This window comes from Fundulus heteroclitus, chromosome 6 (genome assembly GCF_011125445.2).
Source record: "Fundulus heteroclitus isolate FHET01 chromosome 6, MU-UCD_Fhet_4.1, whole genome shotgun sequence".
NCBI lineage: Eukaryota > Metazoa > Chordata > Actinopteri > Cyprinodontiformes > Fundulidae > Fundulus > Fundulus heteroclitus.
This window is the reverse complement of record NC_046366.1, coordinates 28,274,404-28,296,676: the sequence shown is the minus strand read 5'-3', so window position 1 is coordinate 28,296,676 and position 22,273 is coordinate 28,274,404. Positions and strand designations below refer to the sequence as shown.

The window sequence follows — 22,273 nt, the reverse complement described above, 5'->3', positions numbered from 1 at the left end:
AAAACATTAACCTCAGTATAGATTTCAGTATTTAAACTATAGCAGCCAAATATCTAGCAAAATTACCTATATTTATATGTAGGTCATTTCTAAATGTTATAAATATGAAATTTAACTAAGAATTAAGGTAGAGTTTATTAAAGTCATGAGGATCTTAAAATATTAACTAAGATATTTTTTGCTGTTTATCTAAAGTCAGATATTTAATTTAGCTTATATAATTTAATTGAACTTTTATTTAGTAAACTATTTCGCTATATATCAGTAACATGGTTTGGTACTGACCCTTGTAGAAATAAATTTGCAGCTTCGACAATTATAATGGTAGAAATATTCATATATTGCGGTAATTGTGCAAACGGGGCCCCAGATCTTATTAAAACTGCGGTTTCCTGCTTCTTCCCCGCCGCAGGCGGCCTGGGGCTGCTGCGGCAGCGCATGTAAACACCTGTGGAGCAAAGTGGCCCATCACAGGCCTGCTGCGGTGGGCTACAAATGAGCTCAGGGTCGCCCCCCCTCAGCGGGGAGCCCGATCGGCTTCGCGGTTTCCGAGTCGGCCTCTTCTCGCCTAATGAGACGCTCCCAGAAAGCCGCTGATAGGAGGGGAGACAAAAGGGAACCGCGAACGGGGAGGAGAAGAGGATTCAGAAGGCAAACAGAGCCCAGCTCACGTGTTGGAGCGGGTTTTACGCAGCGCTTTTACGCACGCTTCTCTCGTTGCTGCTCCTTGGTGTTAGTTTTACGATCCAGGGTAGGCTGGTCGGTCATCTAAGCAACAATCCCCCGAGGCTCTGCGCGCTGATTTGGGATCTGTTTGACCCCAGGGGCCGGTGTTTTCCCTCCGCAGAAGCTCGCTTTTGAAAATGGAGCGTGTGCCTTTAAGGCGCCCGACTGCCTGTCGCTTTGTGCTGCGGAGAGACTGACGCCCTCTGGACACAGTGGACACTGGAGCGGCGGCGGATCACCATCCTGGAGGAGTTCAAAGAGAAAACAACCCCAGTCTCTCCTAAAAGGACGAACTGAAAACTTAGTAACTGCGTTCAGGTGAGTTTGAAGACGTCAGATCTTGTTATTTATTCGCGGCTGTTGCGCTTGCGTGCGAGAGAAACCAAAAAGAGAAGGAGAGGAGAAAAAAAACTCTGGAATGAGGGAGCTAATGTCCCTCACATGTTTCCTCTTCGTCATGTGAAGTGGAGACGATGTGCAGCTCTGAGCGATGAGGTGTAAAAAAAAAAAGGGAGCCAGAGTGTGGAGTTTGTGTTTAGAAGCGCAACACACACGGGCAGAAAATGGATGAAGGCAGCTGATGTTGCCAGATGTGTTGCGCATATTGTTATTCCTCACAAAAAAAAGTAGCGTTGGCTTTGAATGAGATGTGACTGCAGGCCGTTTTTTTTTTTTTCTTTTCGGAGAAAGGAGTGCTTTGCATGACACAGCAGCGATTTCCAGAGTGTTTACAGGGCAATTAGACCTCGTTGTTTGACCTTTTTAGATTCAAAGTTAGATTACAGATGCCAAGAAAAAAAGGGGGGTTTAGCCATAAAAGAAGCTCCGGTTGAGCTTTAGAGGTTAACCTCAAAGCAACTGAATCAAAGACTCCCCTTTTCTTGTCTGTCTACGTCCACAAACTTAAATGTATTTAACCGGGTTTCCTGTAAAGGACCAACTGGGGTGAGGGGATCAGTAGTCAGCGTCCCTGAGGTGGAAGACTCAAAGAATTGGCTTTTCTTATGAACTGAAACTCAATCATGTTGGATGGAGAGCGTCTGTCAACAGTTTACGCGTCTTGCCACAGATTATCTGTTGGACTTTGACTAGGCCATCCCATATATGGAATATGCTTAAACCTAAACTAACAGTTCTCAGTCCTGGTCCTAAGGGCCCACCGCCCTGCATGTTTTAGAGATGTGCTCCAGCATACCTAATTCAAATGGTTGCATGACCTCCTCAACATGCCATCAGTTGCTGTAGAGGCCTGCTAATCACCCATTTATTTAAATTAAGTGTGTGGCAGCAGGGAATCACCTGGAATATGCAGGACATGGGGCCCAGGGTTGGGGGCCACTAATCCAGACCGTTCTGCTCTAGCTCTGGCTTTCTGCTCAGAGCAACAGTTCCAGCTGGAAGGTGAACCTCCGCCTCCGTTTTACGTCGTTGGCAGTTTTTCTTCCAGCTCTGCCCTGCACTTAGCTGCCTAAAGTAAAGCACCCCCACAGCATGACGCTGCCACCACCCTGCCTCATGGTGGAGATGGTGCGTTCAGGGTGATGCGCTGCCTTAAGTTTTCCTCCAAAGCCTTTTTTTGAATGAAGACCAACAGGTTGGATTCTGTCTCCGGCATGACGTCACGCCTCCTTCCCAGAAAACCCAGAGGGTTAGGGTTCACCTCCAACAGCTTCCCTGTCGGCAGATTCGCCCCCACCCGAGCTGTTGGTCTGTGCTGCTCCTCCAGAGTTAACATGAGCCGTCCTGCTTCCCAGATCAATGTTCTCCTTGGCATGCCAGTCAGTTTAGATGGACGTCCATGTCTCGTTCAGTTACTCTGGTACCTTAAGCAAGGGGACATTCTAAAACGCTTAACGTGAAAAAGCTTAACGTGGCTTAAGGTAGGAAAACAACGAGGAATCATCACCAAATTTTGCATGGCCATATCTTGTCATGAAGACTTAAGCCTGTCAAAAAAATAAATAAATAAAAATCCAACGATTATAGAAGATATCTCACATTAACGTTTTCTTCTTCATTGGCGCCTATGGCGAGAAAAAGGCTTAACGTGGTTTAATGTACCTAATCAACGATCAATGATCACCAAATTAAGCACATAAAACTGTCAAAATGTCAAACTTAAAGTCCAATTATTATGGACGTTATCTAACATTAACCGTTTCTGCTTTCATATAGCCAGCCTCTATGCCTATGAAATACTTAATGTCATATAACGTCCATAATAATTGGACTTTGGGTTCGATTTTTTGATAGTTTTAAGTGGTTATGATAAGCAATATATAAGAGAAATTTGGTGATCACTGAGCATTGTTTAAGTATATGGCCATACGAAATTTGGTGATGATTCCTCGTTGTTTTCCTACCTTAAGCCACGTTAAGCTTTTTCACGTTAAGCGTTTTAGAATGTCCCCTCTAATCCGGTTCGATTACATTTTGTATAGGAACAAAGGGTCCAGAGTGAAAATGCATGAATTTTGAAAACCACGTGTTATTTGTCTTCCATTTCACGTGTATGCCCTGATCTGTCTTTTAAAAGTCCAGTGAGATGCATTGAAGTTTGTGGTCGAAGTGTAAGAAAAACGCCCCGTTTTCACCTCTTAAAGAGACTTTTTGTAACATTTTAAAATTATCCTAGTCAGGAAAACTTATATCACGCTACATTTCTTAATTTCGGTCGATACGATATAATTACGATGTCGATATAGTCAAGATAAAAGCCTCAGAAAGACTGCAAAGAACGGCCACAACAGATGTCTGTACAAACTTATGACGATTATTTTACCATGTTTATAAAACTCCTCCAATATAACATTAAGAAATAGTTGCTTAAAAAAAAATAAAACATATATTTACACAAAAACCCAGAAGGTCAGTCAGTGACAAATGCTGAAATCATCGACTGTGATGTGTTCTGAAATATTGGAAATGTCACATCACCTGTATTGATATATCGCGATATATATCGATATTGAATTATCGTCCACCGCTAATCTCAATCAGCAATTCTCTCAAGCTCTCTTGGGACTTGTGCAGCTTTGACTCTAAACACTTACAGGAAAGTTTCGCTGCTTGGAAGCTAAAAGTGACGAAAGTGAGCCGAGCAAATGCTGCGTTCCCGTGTCAGATGTGGTTCACGCTCTTTTTTTTTTTTGTTGCTTCCAGGTGTTTTCCCGTCGCGTGCTGGTGAGACCGTCAGGATGAGGTCCGCCCGGCTGATCCTCCCCGCCACGGCGGCTCTGCTCTTCCTCCTGTCAGGACTCTCCCTGACCTCCGGCTGCAACAAAGCCCTCTGCGCCAGCGACGTCAGCAAGTGCCTCATCCAGGTGAGCCGTTTTTTTTAAATCCGCACCACAGAGCCCCGGGCGAGTGATGCAATCGGCTCCTGGCTGCGTTGCAGATCCTGTGTGCAGATAAAAGCAGCAAAAGCGCACCCAGGTTTTCCCCTCCCCTGGCGTTGCAACTGTTTTGTATAAACAGGCTTTGACGATTCTCTCACTGAGAGCATGGAAACAAGTTAACGTGGGAGCCTCGTACAGAACGAAAGAAAAAAAACGATACTCATTAGTCGCCACAGTGGGCTTGCTCTCAGGATAAGCGAGAACAAAAGTTAGGATCTGCAGTGAGGAATGCCGATGAATTCCTTGGATAAGATGGAGAGCGGCCGGGATGGAGGCTTGTTTCCTCCCGGGGAGCGGAGACGTTTATTTGTCCAAGCGCCACACTGCAAAAATGGATCTAAAAATAAGTAAAATGTTCTTAACGTTAGTGTATTTGTCCTTAATTTGAGCAGGTAAATAAGATTATTTGCCAATGGAATGAGTGTTTTCACCCCTAAAATAAGATAATTAGACATCCTGCACTTGAAATAAGATTATTGAGATAAGTTGTTCCTATTTTAAGTGCAAAATTCTTATTCCATTGGCAAATCATCCTATTTACCTGCTCAAATTAAGGACAAATACACAAATTTTAAGAACATTTTACTTATTTCTAGTTCCATTTTTGCAGTGCACCTGAGCTGCTTTGTGAAAGAAAGTCCTGCTTGCTGTTCTGAATTTAGGGCAAGTCGCCCTCTCCGAGTTGCCGTACGACTGGCCGCTCTCTGCCCACAGGACGCTTCATACATTCTCGTTGTTGCAAACTTGGTGGCCTCGCCTCTTCCATTAGCATGTTTTAAAGTACAGTGATTAACCTGAGAGCCCATTTCACCTGAATGACCCCAGCGGCTGGGAGGGAGGGTCTGCTCAGATTGCTTTTTGCTGCTTAGGCTGGAAATGTGCACTTTTTCCCATGCAAATTATTGGAGCTTTATTTAAATCAAAGCCATTAAGGTTATTTGTACACTTGTATTTGTTGCACAAAAGCAGGCCTTCACTTGCTCTTCAAGGCTCAACAGTTACATTTGAATTAATAACACAGTCGGGAGTCCCCAATTTAAAGCACATCATTGTAATTTCCGTTGCCTGGTTCTACCCGGCATTAAATATACCAGCTGCGCCCTGCTAATCTGCCCAAACACAGTTTTCTGAGGAGACGCCGTCTGTGAAAACACGGCCAAGAAGCAAGCATTACACTGCAGAGCCTGTTTTCAGTCCCGTGCCCCTCGGCAACGCAGCGGATCTCGGCCCCCCGCGGGGTTTTCCTGGGAGCGGAGCGTCCAGTTGTTGTAAAGTTTGTGGGGGGGATGTCTTGTAATGTTCACGCAGTGTGGAGCCGATCACTAAACAAAAACAGCTATGGATGGACGGGAGGGACAAGCAGCCATTTAAAGTAAAATCAAAAACATGTTTGACTTTTAATTCCAGAAACTACAGGACAAAATAAAATCCACCTTTCTATCCACTGTTGGTTGTATTTAGGTCGGTACTTTGACTGGACCGTTCTAACACATGAATAATCTGAACCATTTATGGCTTGTGAGCAGCGTCCCTGAAGAAAAGCAGTCCCACAGCATGATGCTGCCACTGCCATGTCTCACACTGCAAAAAGAGAACTAAAAATAAGTAAAATATTCTTGAAATTGGTGTATTTGTCCTTGATTTGAGACGGTAATTAAGATTATCTGCCAATGGAATTAGTATTTTTACCCTTAAAATAAGATAATTAGATATACTGCACTTGAAATAAGATGATGGAGATCAATTATTCCTATTTTAAGTGCAAAAATCTTATTCCATTGGCAAATAATCTTATTTACCTGGTCAAATCAAGGAAAAATACTCTAATTTCGAGAAAATTTTACTTATTTTTAGTTCTATTTTTGCAGTGCACAGAGAGGATGGTGTGTTCACAGCAATACCCACTGTTGTTTTCTGCCACACATCGTTTTCCACCGAGGGCGTGAAGTTCAGTTTTGGTTTCATCTGACCAGAGCACCTTGTTCTGCTTGTTGCCTGTGTCATCCTGTGGTCAACTAAGACGCCATGTTTGTAGAGCGCACAACCAAATAGTGTTCCTGTCAGGAGATTCTTCTACCTGAGCGGTGGACACCTTGGCTACCGTTGAGGATTTTTTAAAATTCTTATTTGTAACAAAAAGTTAGACAAATTAGAAAATTTGCATCACCAAAATTCACTGTTTGGTTGCAAAGGCAGAAAGGGCTGGATAATTATTCAGCTTTATTTTGTAAACATCACGGAGACTAATTGTTCGTCCAAGGATGCACAACATATCGCAGATACTTTGCCGTTATAACATCAGGAGTGAGATATTGACATCACACACTGCAAAAACGAAACTAAAAATAAGTCAGATTTTCTTGAAATAAGTGTGTTTGTCAGATTATCTGCCAATGGAATTAGTATTTTCACCCCTAAAATAAAATAATTAGATAATCTGCCCTCTAAATAAGATGATGGAGATGAGTTGTTCCTATTTCAAGTGCAAAAAGCTCATTCCATTGGCAAATCATCTTATTTACATGCTCATATCAAGGACAAATACACAAATTTTAAGAAAATTTTACTTATTTTTAGATTTGCTTTGCAGTGCAAAAGACTGGAGTGGCAAAATTGTTGGCTAATATATCCCAAGTGTTATGACCTTACAGCAAACACTCACTGGAGAGAGGCAAGAAGAAACAAAACATCAGATTGATATCGTTGTTGCAACATTTCCAAATGCTGTCGTTGTAAAAGAGTTTCTAACGTCGTGAAGCCCAAAATTTGACACCGTCTCCGTCAGAGTGACTTTTGGGCGACCGATGCTGTCGAAATGGTCGTCTCGGCGAACAAAGCTGAGAAGTGAGCAGTGAGCTCCAGTCCTTTCTGCCTTTGTTAGTTTTTTCCAAAAAAAAAGTTAAAAAACAAAACAACTGGACTTTTTTGCCCTTTCATTTTTTCTGTTTCAAACTTCAGAAAACAAGTCCAGTTGTTTTGTTTTTTAACTTTTTTTTTTTGGGGAATGATCATGATCTGGATGACTGAGAATCTTCACCGGCACTTTGTTAGTTTGACATCCTTCAGCGGCGAAGGCCTTGTATTCACTTCTCTGTGTCAATCTGTCACATAAAATAACATGCATCTAAATTTGTTGTTGTACCTTGACCAAATATGGAAAAGTTGCATGTTTAAAGTGTTTTATTGTCCTGTAGCAGCAGTTGGGCACAAATAATTGAGTTTTGGGCCAGCAGCTCACCGTTCGGGGTCTGTCTAACAAAAAGTCATCTGATACCGATCACCGATATTTTCTCAGACTTAAACAAAGCTTGCACTAATGAGTATGCAGTATTCCTCAGAAAGTAAGTTGAAATGGGCCAAAATTGGGATGAGCAGATGAGACCTCAAAGCAAACTAAAAGAGCACTGCAAAAACGGAACTAAAAATAAGTAAAATTTTCTTGAAATTAATGCATTTGTCCCTGATTTGACCAGGTAAATAAGATTATCTTTATTATTATTTTTACCCCTAAAATAAGAGAATTAGATATAATGCACTTGAAATAAGTTGATGGATCTAAGTTGTTCCTATTTTAAGTGCAAAAATCTTATTCCATTGGCAAATTATCTTATTTACCTGCTCAAATAAAGTACAAATACACTCATTTCAAGAAAAAATTACTTATTTTTGTTCTGTTTTTGCAGTGAGGGTATTAGTAATAATCTGATCAGTGCGTCTCCAGTCTGTTTCTTCAAAACATCGGCAGTCCTGCTTGTTTATGCTCTTCCCGTTGGCTTGTTTCTAATGAATGTAACGGGCAGTGCGGCTCTTGCGACCCCGCCGACACTAACTTGCTAGCTGTCAGGGGCAAGAATGATGACCTGTGTGTGTTGTGCAGGAGAAACTTCTCCGCCTCCACATGCTCTGTAGACGGTCCGTGTTGCTTGTGATTAGTTGGATCTGCTGTCTTGAGCTCGTTTTTCACGCTCTGCTGCCACATCCACTCATTTGTCTGGATTCTCTAAAACCCCTGAGGGTGGAGGAGAACGGGAGGAGGGAGGCGAGCCCAGGAGGAGGCGTGTGTGTGTGTGTGGTGTGGGGGGTGTACTTTTAGGAACTTGAGAAGCGTGCAGAGGGTCCCACGCGGAGCAGGCCAGGCAGCGTTGTGGGGTGGGGGCGGCAGATTTCAAAGCTTTACACTTTCTAATACAGTCGTTCAGAAGGAGAAACGTTCACTTTCCAAAGAAAGTCTTCCTCTGCAGCTGCGTAGCTTTGACTGATCACTGGGGTTTCCACTTGAGAGCATGACATGCCAAATAAGACATTTTTTTTTTTAAGATAACCTCATCTGTCTTCAGAAGGAAATTGCTGTTGGAAGGTAACAACCACCGCTTGTGTCGACTAGTTTGCCCTTTCAGTTTTTCAGTGAATGGCACATTTATAACCCAAGGTTACATCCTCTGATTGCACAGTTAACCAAAAAGGTCAATATGGCGTGTATGGTAATAATATGGTTCACAACATAATCTACGTAGTTGGACCTGTGGGTTGAAATTTCCAAGTTTCAAGTTGGAAAAGTCACCATAAATCCCCCTAGAGTTGGGAAGTACAAGACACCTTACTGACCCCAGGTCCAAAATCCAACATGGCTGCCATGCATGTCCAGTAAAGTGAAGGTTACAGAAACAAGGTGCAGTGAAAAAGTATTTGCCTCATTAAAGCAGCGCAGTGTAAGTTTTGACCCAAATATTTGCTCAATTTGAGAAATGCTACAGCCCCACTAAGTGACGTTTTTACCTTAATATATCCTCTTCTAAGTCTCTGTGATGGTGATCTAAGTCTTTATGAGATGATTGGATTGAGGGGTCTGTCATCTCCCTCTAGTGTCACTAGACAAACACACTTGTAACTTTCCATGCCTCCGACCCTGAGGCGGCCTTCCAGCTCTGTTCTCGTTCTCGCGGTAAGACAAACAGCTTTACGGCAGCCCAGTCTAAGGCCATTGGCATCGATACCAGTGTTACCAAATCTACCTACTATAAGCAATGCCTGGGTGGTTCTTTTTAAATCTCTTGTACATTTCGTGAGTCGCAGTTTGCGGTTGATTTAGCCTGTGTTTGACCGTAAGTCTCCACTTTAGGCAACAAACTAAAAAAAAACTATTTCAAGAGCTATAAATAGACCAGCTCCCGCTGCGCTACAGACAGCGAGCCGGTGACTCCGGCCACTATCCGTCTGCATACACACATCTATCTCTCTCTCTCTCTCACACCTCCTCCTTGTCCTCCTCCCTCTCCTAAATAATCAAGAACCAACAATAGGGGGTTTTCAGCTGACGTCACGCTCACGTGACTACTCAGCGCGTCCGCCATATTGGGTGGCAATCGTTTCGCACCGTTGACCTGCATTGTATGACGCCTTAGGCAGTATTGGAAGTGAACAAACTAGAGATAAGGAAGTGAACCACCCAATGTGGCGGACCGGAAGTTGGCCAGTGACGTCAGTGAAAACCCCCTATTACTTACGTTGGGTTCACAGTGAACCGGGTCTCTCCGTCTCTCTAGCTGCTTTGACAGGGACGGTGTGCTGTAACTTGGGGGGTTATGCGGACGGGAGTGAGTATTTACAACAGTGCTAGTTTTTAAAAGGGCCTGTAGGGGGAGCACCACTTGAAAATGGCTTAGTATGGCTATAACGGATTTTTCAGTTCAATATACAGCACTCGGTGCGTAACGATGCTCCGTCCAGGCTGCCCTACTCAAAAATTCACCTATGTAACTTGAGAGGGTCGGATCCGTCGCTGAACGGGTCATGTGACCTAGAGCGGCACTCTTGGTCACATGACCTATTCTAGGTATCAGCAGTGTGAGCTCAGACTGCCGTAACAACAAGACAAAACAGATATGACTTTTCTTTACAAGTAACTCCATGACTTCTCAATCTGCTGGTCCAAAATGGTCTGCTATCAGATTCCAAAACACGGAGGGAGACTGTTTAATTTTGCGACCGTGCAGTGTTGCCAGTGGCCTTTAACGGCACTAAACCTGGGAGTTACAGGACTAGTGCCCGTAGTAGCTAAAAGGTACACACTGCTGATTTAGCTTTTTTTTATTGCACTTAAATCTTTCAGTTTGTGAAACAGATTTAAAGATCACAAAGACACCCTAAGGAAAAAGGCCTCTGTTATTATCGGGGGTAATCCAAACCCACCTGGTCTTATTTGAAAAATCAACAGTTGTCACCACTCTCCATGGCAAAGACTGTAATCAAGAATGTTGTTGAATCATGAACTGTGGGACATGACTCCCATGTATTAAGGTCACTGTTGCATTTCCATCCTGGTATGGTTTTAGCATAGCTCTGTTCGACATGATGAGTAAACTCATAAAACCTCCCGTTACACTTGCTGATGAGCTAATTAGCCACTCCTAGCTGGTATTTTCCCTTTAACTCCTCTGGATCAGCAGAGCTGTGCTTAGTTTTTCATGACTTTATTTTAAAAAATGGGAACTCTTTCTCTTTGTTCAAAAGTCGACCTTTGTTTAATATCAAACAAAGTAGATTCAGCTTTGCTAGCAGAGTTGTTTCTTGCTAGCTTTAGCCTATTAGCTTAAGTTAAGCTAACCTGTTTCAGCAGTACCTCCATATCTTTTTGTGTTTTAGAAAAAAAAGCGAACATTTCTGATTTATGAAACCTGCCGTTGCGTGCGGTGTGGTTTTATTTCTTACAACGCCACCTCTAAGAGTTATAATTAGTGATGGGATCAGATCTTGATCAGACGTTTGCGGGGATAGAGAGGCTGGTGATTATGTGAGCTGCGTGTGGTTTCGCAATCCCTCCCCGCTGAGTCATTTCAGAGTCTTTTATCATTGCCACGGGTGTTTAGACGGAGGAGACGTTTCCCTGAGAAGATGAGAGAGAAGCCATGCCGAGAAAGAACGTGGAAAAGAAAGTAGAGCCAGCGAAATAAGGGACGAAACAAGGGAGAAAGCCAGTTGAGGAGGGGGAAAGCGAGCTGTTAAGAGGGAGAGCTTTTCGCCCTGTTCTGTTCTCCAGGTGTTTTCTTGCCCTTCGCTTCTCCCTTTTCCTCCCCCATTATTGTCGTGACCTTGACGTGTAGGAATGTGCTCCCTGCTCGGAGTCGGGAGGGAACAGAAGGGAGAAAAAAGGAGCTCCTCCGGCACTATTTAATCCCACCAACAAGGTTTTAGTTTTGTCTCCTGCACGGCCCCGGGACTTCAAAGTTTAACTATTCCAAAGAGCACAGAAGTAAAATCAGGTGTTTGTGCACCGACGCCAGCAGCGGTTTCACGTTGTTTTTAATTTTTTTTCTAGGTGTTTCCAGAAGCCCTTCCTTTCAGAAGGGCTTCAGATCTACAGAGGATTCAGATGTAACTGGACGTACACGTTCTCCCTGTTTTCTCATTAGTCTACAAGACATTAAATTAATCATCTTAGATGCTTTGTTGTTGCAAAGTTTATTTTGTGTACTCCTAACGATACACAGGTTTATGCTGTTTAAATCAGCCATGTCCCTGTGGGACTTGGACTGAAAGTTTAAATGGTAGACGGACTTTATTTGATCTTCTTTCCCATCAGAGTGGCTTTTGTGGCTCTATGTGAGTCATGCAAATGTTGCACTCTGCGCCTCTGTTGCTGAGTTCCTGGGTTTAAAAAGGAGTTAGGTTAATGCGATCTGACTCATGAGGTAGAGCGGAGCAAAACCAAAGAGCTGGTGCCTCGAGAAGAACTGCAGCTGCGGATCTAAAAACGGGTTTTACTGTGATTTTTGTGTTTAAATGTACAGTGTTTGGAGATGTGTTCATACCCCTTTAACCTTATCATGCTTTTCCGAAACCACAAACCTGTATTATAGTGAATTTTTACGTGATAGACAAACACAATGTGAGGTATAATTTTGTATTTATCCCCCCTGAGTCAATACTTTGCAGATCTACCTTTCATTTTAGCCACAGCTGCAAGACTTTTGGGGTATGTCTCCACCAACATTTTGAGACTGAAATTTCTCCCCATTCTTTGTTGCAAAATACTTTAATCTGATTTAGTGCGAAGGAGAGCATCTCAGAACATAGATTTTCAGGTTTTGCCACTTGGAATTAGTTGTAGACTTTGACTGGACCATCGTAACACATGACTATGCTTTGACGTAAGCCTGCTGTGTCTCTGGCCGTATGTTTGGGGGTCAATGTTCTGCTGGAAGGTGAAACCTTTGCCGCTTACTCAAGCGTGTTGGGTCGTCTAAAAGGTTTTCTTCCAAGACTGTCCTGTATTTATCTCCAATTTGCTTATTGAACTCGACCACTGTCCCAGCTGAAGAGAAGCATCCACACAGCATGATGCTGCCACCACCTTGCTTCACAGGGCAAATGTTGTGTTCAGGGTGATGTTCATTCTGCCTATTGGCTCATCTGACCGATTGGCAGATTAGTGGAGGGCACAAATAATAGTTTTGCTGGTCAGCAGATGCTTTTATCTGAGCTGCGGGTCTCTGCAGCTCCTCCAGAGTTACTGCAGGCTTTTCTGCTGCTTCTCTGAAAAATGCTCTGTTAGTTCAGGTTGATGGCCATAGTGTGCAGTTGTGCCATACTCAGATGATGGACTGAACAGTGTCTGTGAGATGGTCCCAGCTTGGGATGTTGTTTTGTAACCTAAGCCTGATTTAAACACCTGGAGAACTTCCTCCCTGACCCGTCTTCTGTGTTCCTGAGTCTTTATGATGCCGCTTGTTCGCTAATGTTTTCGCTAACGAACCTCTGAGGCCTTCACAGAACAGCTGGTTTTATGCCCAGATTAATTCAATTCAATTCAATTCAATTTTATTTATATAGTGCCAATTCATGAAACATGTCACCTCAAGGCACTTTACAAAGTCAAATTCAATCAGATTATACAGATTGGTCAAAAATTTTCCTATATAAGGAAACCAGCTGATTGCATCAAAGTCCCGACAAGCAGCATTCACTCCTGGAGAAGCGTAGAGCCACAGGGACAGTCGTCTGCGTTGTCCATGGCTTTGCTGCAATCCCTCATACTGAGCATGCATGAAGCGACAGTGGGAAGAAAAACTCCCCATTAACGGGAAGGAAAGCCTCCAGCAGAACCAGAACCAGGCTCAGTATGAACGGTCATCTGCCTCGACCGACTGGGGGTTAGAGAAGACAGAGCAGAGACACAAGAGAGACAAAAAAGCACAGAAGCACACATTGATCTAGTAATCTGTTCTACATTAGATGGTAGTAGCGGGTGAGCCGTCTTCTCTGGATGATGTCACAGTTAACAGAACGCCAGACCAGGTGTACCTAATATGAAGAAAAAAGAGAGAGAACAGAAAGTTAAAGCAGAAATGACAACACATAATGCATAATTGAAGAACAGTAGAACTCTATAGATTGAGAAAATTAGATCCTGATATACTCCAGTAGCCTAAACCTATAGCAGTAAAACTATAGAGGTAGCTCAGAGTAACATGAGCCACTCTAGTTATAAGTTTTGTCAAAAAGGAAAGTTTTAAGCCTAGTCTTAAAAGTAGACGGGGTGTCTGCCTCACGGACCAAAACTGGGAGTTGGTTCCACAGGAGAGGAGCCTGATAGCTAAAGGATCTGCCTCCCATTCTACTTTTAGAGACTCTAGGAACCACCAGCAGACCTGCAGTCTGAGAGCGAAGTGCTCTGTTAGGAACATACGGGGTAATCAGAGCTCTGATATATGATGGAGCTTGATTATTAAGGGCTTTATACGTTAGAAGAAGAATTTTAAATTCTATTTAAAATTAAACTACACATATGGGGACTACATTTACTAAGATGTCTTTTAAGGGCAGAGGGTTGCACTGGATTTTATTTAGCAGTATTAAAAGAGTGGGGGTGAATAAAAATGCATAATTTTTCTATCTCTATTTCTATTTCAGTCTGTCACACTATTGCCCCACTTGAACTTGTTCTATCACACAAAACAAAGCATAAAATCCCAACAAAATACACTGAAGTTGCTGGTTGTAATATGATCAAAATATTGAACAGTTGCAAACAACACTGCAAAAATGGAACTAAAAATAAGTAACATTTTCTTAAAATTTGTGTCTTTTTTCTTGATTTGAGCACGTAAATAAGATGATCTGCCAATAGAATAAGATTTTTGCACTTAAAATAGGAACAATTTATCTCTATCATCTTATTTCAAGTGCAGTATATCTAATTATCTTATTTTAGGTGTCAAAATACTCATTCCATTGGCAGATAATCTTATTTACCTGCTCAAATCTAGGACAAAAACACAAATTTTGGGAACATTTTACTTATTTTTTTGCAGTGAACTTTCTACAATGCGCAAAAAGGAAAACTGGATGCTGGTTTGTTTATTTTTTACTTGCTTTATGTTTTAGTTCTCCGCTCTGCGTGACCAAAGCCTTTCTCAGACCCTTTTTTATAATTTGTTTCTGCTGCGTTTTGTGTTTCCTTTGACGTCAGCTGTCTGTTGTATACAAAGTTAATTACGGAGATGTCCTGGCGCGTGAAGGAACGACTGATAACGAACTGGCTTAGGAGAAAAGGCAAAAAAATTAGGAAGGCAGCTCCATGTATAACTATAATGGTTTAACATCAGTCAGGAATGTATTCATGTTAGGAAATGACAGTCTGTTATGTATAATTCTTTACCCTCCACTGCAGTGAGATTAATGTCTTAATAAAATGCATTTATTCCCCAAAAAGAGACTAAAACCTTTATCGTCTCCTGAGCCACCATAAAGGAGGGAGGATTTGAAGGTGAACATGTCAGGACCTGCTCTCTTCTCGGACGTTAAAGCTGTTTCTCCTCGTGTTTTCCTGAGGTGCCGTCGTCTACGTCTCGCATTCTTTGACAGATAGCGCAGATGCCTCATCCAGCTTACAGTCGCTGCAGTCCTGTAATGGTTACTGTACTGGAAGCAAGCCGGCGCTTTAATGACATGCTTCCTGTTAGAACAGCGTCTCTACGTGCCGTCTCCTGTAGAGTGGATATGTTTCACTAGAGATGGACGCGTATACGTTCGTACCACTGAGCTATATAATACTCTGGAGTGCTAATCGCCGTCTGTTTGAACGAGTCGCTTTGAAGCCACCAGCCGCCATATTGGTACTCCCTATTTCCCCCCAGTAACTAGAGAATATGTGCGCTACAGCATCGAATAACGAGGATTTTCTCATGTTCAGGGGGGGCTTAAGACTTTTAAAATGTCAAATGCCATATACTTTTATGCTATGTTCTAAAAATATCAAGTACTGAGAAAGTCATGTGCTGAAATATTTTGCATTTTATTCATTTAAATATATATGTTTAACATTTATAAATATATAAATAACAATATACAAAAACATATATTTACATATGTGTATACATATATATTCATATATACATATACACATACTTATATATACATATATATATTTAATATGAATAACATGTAAAATATTTCAGCACCTAATTTCCTAGTAGTTGATAGTGTTAGTACATCCACGGACTGTAGAATTACCTGTGAAACGTTTTCACACAGTCAGAAAACTGCTTGTTGTTGCAACCAAATCCTGTGGGATTCTGAGAGAGTAGGGAGTAGCAAGATGGCGGCCAGTGACTTCAGTTTTTTGGCAAAATCAGCACTCCAGTGTATTATATAGCTCAGTGGTTCGTACTTGTTGTGTAAAATGTCCACTGCTACTTTTAAATGTTTTATCCCTAATAATCAATGTTTTTGGCCCAAATCTCTCCTTTATCGTTATCGTGTATCGCTGCATCGGAACATAGTGGCGCCGTAACGTCGCCGTGTTGCTGTGCTTTGCTCATGCGTGTTTCCATGTGTTCCCTGCAGGAGCTGTGCCAGTGCCGTCCCTCCGATGGAAACTGCTCCTGCTGCAAAGACTGCATGCTGTGTCTGGGGAACCTCTGGGAGGAGTGCTGCGACTGCGTCGGTAGGTGCAGGAGTCTTTATTTGTTGCAGGCGTGGGTTTTGAAAAGGTCAGCCGGCTCTATTTTGGTGTCGGAAAACTTTGCGGAGCGCCCGGATGCCTGCTGCCGATGAGATGCAGCTGGGGAGCAGAGTTTCTGAACGCGAGCTCAGGAAGACACAGATTCAGATTCGTCACACCGCTGTCATTAACCTAGTCCTTAAAGATGGGTCATTTAGACGTACCGTTAGTGGTGTGTCACAGCAGATTAGAATTTCAAAGAAATTAATTGGGGATGTGTTTGTTATGAAACTCATTTAGCCCAGGAAATAAAGTCAGGAACCATGTTTGCTTGTGTAACGCTGGAACGTCTGTAAAAGTAGCTGGAACCTTTTCCATGTCCATAAAACTCTGGAAAAAACAAATCAGTGTGAAGAATTTTTTATATTCATCCACCGGTTCTTTCATTGTCCATCCATCCATCCATCCATCCATCCATCCATCCATCCATCCATCCATCCATCTATTGATATATTTTTCTATCTATCCATCCATCCATCTATTGATGTATTTTTCCATCCATCCATCCATCCATCCATCCATCTATTGATGTATTTTTCTATCCATCCATCCATCCATCCATCCATCCATCTATCCATTGATGTATTTTTCTATCCATCCATCCATCTATTGATGTATTTTTCTATCCATCCATCCATCCATCCATCCATCTATCCATTGATGTATTTTTCTATCCATCCATCCATCTATTGATGTATTTTTCTATCCATCCATCCATCCATCCAGCCATCCATCTATTGATGTATTTTTCCATCCATCCATCCATCCATCTATTGATGTATTTTTCCATCCATCCATCCATCCATCCATCCATCCATCCATCCATCAGTCTATCGATGTATTTTTCAATCAATCAATCAATCAATCAATCAATCAATCAATCAATCAATCAATCAATCAATCAATCAATCAATCATCCATTGTCCTTCCTTCCTTCCTTCCTTCCTTCCTTCCTTCCTTCCTTCCTTCCTTCCTTCCTTCCTTCCTTCCTTCCTTATGTAAAGAACGACCAGTGTGACAACACCAGTCAAAGATGTTTAATTACTAATCATTTAATTAGCCCAAAAACATAAAAATTTGATCCTGGAAGAGTTTATCATCGCCACATAAAATGTGGCCAAGAACCCAGTAGAAATAGTAATATAAATGTTTTAATAGTTTCTTTTATCATTTGCAAGAACCCAAGGTGGTTGTTTCTGAGCAGTTTTTGTGTTGATTAGATGATGTAGAAAGCAGCACAGCAGAGACGGACCTGTAAGCCACGTTGGTTTGTGTTATTATCCAGCTGTGATAGAGGGAAGCTCGACGTGGATGATAATCTCTGTGGATTGTTGCATTCCTTTTATTTACGGTAATTCTTAATTTCTGTACGCTTTTTTTGTTTTCCGAGCTGCTGGATCTTCTTGCGGTCTTGTAAAATGGTCTTGAATAAGAAATCTTTGCTGCTCTTTGAAGCGAAATACAAAGAAACGAGGGATGGGTCGAGACTTTTGGAGTGTTGTCACTTTTACCACGGCATGGGGGTTCTGAGCGGCAACAACCCGTTCAGAAGATCCGATCAGAGAAACTTAGAAGAAGAAGAAGTCGGTTCTCCTCTGGCTCAGGAGATCACAGATGCAAACCAGTGAGCAGCTCCCAGAGCAGCTCTGACTGACAGATATTGCTCCGCTTGCTGACATGCAGGCTTTATTAAAATGCTTTCATGTGGAACACAAGAACAGGGAACTGAGCGCCGAGCTCTGCTGCAGCTGCTCCTGCGGCACAGATGTTAGGGCGCCGCTCTTCCTCGTGGACGGGCCTTTTACGTCGCAGCCGAGGAGATCTTGTAGGCCCGGAGCAAATATATTGTCTCCGTTCATGTTTTCTCCCCTTTTTCACTGTCCACTTTCCACTTAAAACAAGTGATCTGTGCCAAACGCTGACTGCTTTGAAGTGCGAGTGTTTAGAGGAGCGAGGGGGAAGATTTAGGGGGCTCGTTGGAGGAGCTTGGGACTCCAAAGAAGAAGGGAGGTGGAGCAGGGAGGGAGGGACGGGGGGGGGGGGGGCGGGCGCCCGTGAGTGTGTTTTATCTAAAACAGCTGCTCTGGCTCTGCTTTTAGCATCGGTTTGTAATCCAAATCCTCTGTCAAACTCCGTCCCCCATTAAATGATTTACCCATTAGCCGTAATTCACTTGGACTCATTGCACCGGGTTGGGAGATCATATCTGGGGATGTGGAAACTTTGTCACGATTGCTACTGTCTGTTGAAATGAAACGAAGTGTTAAACGGACCTTAATTGAGATGAGACACTTTTCTGACAGCGGTGTGGGTTTTTTTTTTCCAAAACCGCCCCCTCATGAGTTTAAAACAGCTTGTGGAGGCAGAAACATTCCCTTAACATGCTGCTGCGTCTCTCTCCGTCAGGGATGTGTAACCCCAAGAACTACAGCGACTCTCCGGCCACCTCCAAGAGCACGGTGGAGGAGCTTCACCGGCCGATCCCCTCGCTGTTCCGCGCCCTGACGGAGGGCGAGGCGCCCATCAACATGATGGTGGTGTCCTTCCCCGTGGCAGAGGAGTTCACGCACCACGAGAACCTGGTTTCCTTCCTGGAGTCGCTCAACAGCCAACCGCAGAACGTGTCGGTGCCGGGGAACAGCATCCACACCGGCATCGACCCTCACGGTAAAAACAACTTTGTTCTCGCCTCGTTTTTACAGAGCCTCAGTCTTTTTTTTTTTTTACAGAAAAGGAAGGTTAAGAAACTGGTTAAAAGTCCCTTAAAGCATTAGGAGTGTTGACGTGTTTTAGGTCATCCTGATAGATAACTTTGGCTACGTTCACACTGCAGGTCTTGATGCTAAATTCTGATTTTTTTGTGAAATCTGATTTTTTTGCGTGTCAGTTCACATTTCCAAATATATGCGACTTGTATGTGATCTCCTGTGTGAAATGAATGCGTTCAACCCACTGAGCTATATTATACACTGGAGTGCTAATCACCGTCTGTTAGAACGAGTCGCTTTGAAGCCACCAGCCGCCATATTGGTACTCCCTATTTCCCCCCAGTAACTAAGGAATATGTGCGCTACAGCATCGAATAAGGAGGATTTTCTCATGTTCAGGGGGGCTTAAAACTTTTAAAATGTCAAATGCCATTTACTTTTATGTTATGTTCTTAAACTATCAAGTACTGAGAAAGTCATGTGCTGAAATATTTTGCATTTTATTTATTTAAATATATATATATATAACATTTATAAATATATAAATAACAGTATACAAGAACATATATTTACATATATGTATACATATATATACATATATACATATACACATACTTATATATACATATATATATATATATATATATATATATATATATATATATATATATATATATATATATATATATATATATATATATTTAATATGAATAACATGTAAAATATTTCAGCACCTAATTTCCTAGTAGTTGATAGTGTTAGTACATCCACTGACTGTAGAATTACCTGTGAAACGTTTTCACACAGCCAGAAAACTGCTTGTTGTTGCAACCAAATCCTATGGGATTCTGTGAGAGTAGGGAGGAGCAAGATGGCGGCCAGTGACTTCAGTTTTTCGGCAAAATCAGCACTCAGTGTATTATATAGCTCAGTGGTTCAACCTAAGTGTCCCGCATGCGCACTGGAGGACGCGATGACGTCACACGTAGCAAGCGTCCTCAGTGTTTGCAGAAGTAAACATGGATTATAATGCTGGCGCGCATTTTGCGGTCATTAATTTATTTTCTAACCGGAGCTTTCCCTCCATTGACTGCTCTCCTCATTGTTGTCCGCTATGGGTGTCGTCTTTCTTCCCGCTTCTGCATAACAGGATGCAGAATAGTGACGTTTGTCGAGTATCGGTGACGTACAGGTCGGATAAATGCGACCCGGCCGTACAGACACAGGTCGCATTTGAAAAGATCAGATACGTATCGGATTCAGGACCACATATCCAAGTGTCCTGTGTCGCATTTGAAAAAATCCGATCTGTGTTGTTCAGACTGTCATAAAAAGATCAGATCCAGGTCGCATATGGGCAAATAAATCGGAATTGGGTCACTTCAGGCTGCAGTGTGAACATAGCCTTACATACCTTTGCTCCAAAGTGGCCCTTGGACTGATTTTGTGCGGCTCCCCAACTGCAATTCAAGATTGGTTTGATGCAGATGGAGACTTTTTTCCTTTAAAATAGGGTCAAATTGTTACAGACACGTTAAAATCTTGACACAGAACCGTAATGCTCAGAATATCCATTGAGCGCAGCGGCTTTGTTGCTTACCAAAGTCGTACTTACACATTTTAACAGATTTTTAAATGCATTGTACCACATAAAATTCAAGGGGCACCATCAGTAATTGAGAAAATTTAAGGATTTTTAAGTGCGCCTTATAGTCAGAAAAATACGGTATATTATCTCAGTCAACATGGTGGCAGAAGGATCATGCTGTGGAGGTGCTGGTCAGGAGGGGGGGGGGGGGGGGAGAAGAGGGATCGAGCTACATACAGGGCAACCATAGAGAGAGAAACTTCAGTGAAATGGTTTAGATCAAAGCTTTTTATAATTACTTTATGAAAAGAAAAACATATCGAGACAAATAACGTATATCGGCGTTTAGCCTAAAGACATCAAGATATTAAATTTGGTCCATATTGCCCAGCGCTAGTAGAGACGTAACACCAGAAGACTCGCTCTGAGGGCTGAATGCAAATGCACACCACTGAATCTTTTAGATTTAAAAAAAAGTCCTGAGCAATTAATTATTTGTATATGGTATTACAATTATGCATAACTTCAGGGTGGTTCCTTTGCATTAAATCTTCTGAAAATAAGTTGAAGTGTGTGCTTACCAGATCACAATATGTGAAATTGTTTAAGGAGTATGAAAACAAGGCACTTTAAAATAAAAACATATGAGAAAATGCCGTATTTACTGACAGATCATTGCTTAAAGTATTTTCCTGGAACGGTCCTGCACACAGATCACCGCCTCTGAGCTAAAAAGTGTTTGGATGCCTTTTTTTGGTTTTAATTTGCAGCTCTTTTTTGATGTTTTACCCCTAAACCAGGGCTGTTGATTATAAAGTTACAGCATTCCCACAAAGCTGAGCAGCTAACCCATCACACCCACCTAAAACACATGGCCTCACTTAATTACAGCGAGCCCATTAAGTAAAAGTAGAAACACCGAGACCTGAAGGTAATTACGTGTTTTTGCTGGATCCGTTTTCCCGACCTGCTTCCTTTCTTTGCAGAGAAAATGTGCACGGTGGTTTACTTTGACGACTGCGTGTCCATTCGTCAGTGCAAGCAGTACTGCGAGTCAATGGGAGGCTCAAAGTACCGCTGGTTCCACAACGCCTGCTGCCAGTGCATCGGTCCCGAGTGCCTGGACTACGGCAGCAAGGCCGTCAAGTGCTTGAACTGTCTGTTCTGACCCGACCCGAACCGACCCGATCTCTGGGCACATGTTGGTACCAAATGTCTGCTCCGCACCAGAGGACTGAGGAAAGGGAAACCCATGACTGTTGTATGTTAGCATTCCTCGGTAACCATGTAAAATAAACCCTCCCCGCCTCCTCATCCCTCCCCTACCCCTGCAAATTGTTTTTTTTATTCTGCTGTTACTGTATATTTTTAGATATGTCATCCATAGTGTTTTTTTTTTTGTTTTTTTTTACTAGAGGTGTATATGAATAATGTATTTTTGCAATTACTGTCAGCAAAATCAGTCTTGTACCAAATAAAGAAAAGATTTGGTGACCTGAGTGTTTCAAAAGTTGGTTTTGTTTTAGATTGTTTGTGATGCACAGACTTGTCTTTCAGGACAAAGTAAGACTTTATTTGCCCATTATTTATTTATTTAATTTTTTTTGTGTAATGGTGAGTCCCAATGTACGGAGCCCCCTAGGGGACACGGGAAATATTTTTTTTTTATTTTGTGTTCCCTTGCGGTAACCTGGTAGACCAGGGGTGTCAAACATACGGCCCACGGGCCGGATCCGGCCCGCCGAACAATTTAGTCCGGCCCTGTGGCTAAAAGCATTATCATTATCTCCAGTGTCTTGTCTGGCAATGTGGCAATAAGATGCCACAAAGAGCTCATCAGATTTGACTTTCA

General features: G+C 42.4%; 1 protein-coding gene across 1 annotated transcript; it reads left to right on the top strand.

The window, feature by feature from the left end:
• The first annotated feature begins 598 nt into the window (after positions 1-598).
• LOC118563480 (twisted gastrulation protein homolog 1-A-like) lies at positions 599-21,920 on the top strand. Its single transcript, XM_036138504.1, has 5 exons — positions 599-1,044; positions 3,889-4,049; positions 15,969-16,068; positions 18,532-18,792; positions 21,408-21,920. Exons 2-5 carry the CDS (start codon positions 3,924-3,926, stop codon positions 21,587-21,589), a joined length of 669 nt encoding a protein of 222 aa, XP_035994397.1. The 5' UTR covers positions 599-1,044; positions 3,889-3,923; the 3' UTR covers positions 21,590-21,920.
• The last annotated feature ends 353 nt before the right edge of the window (positions 21,921-22,273 follow it).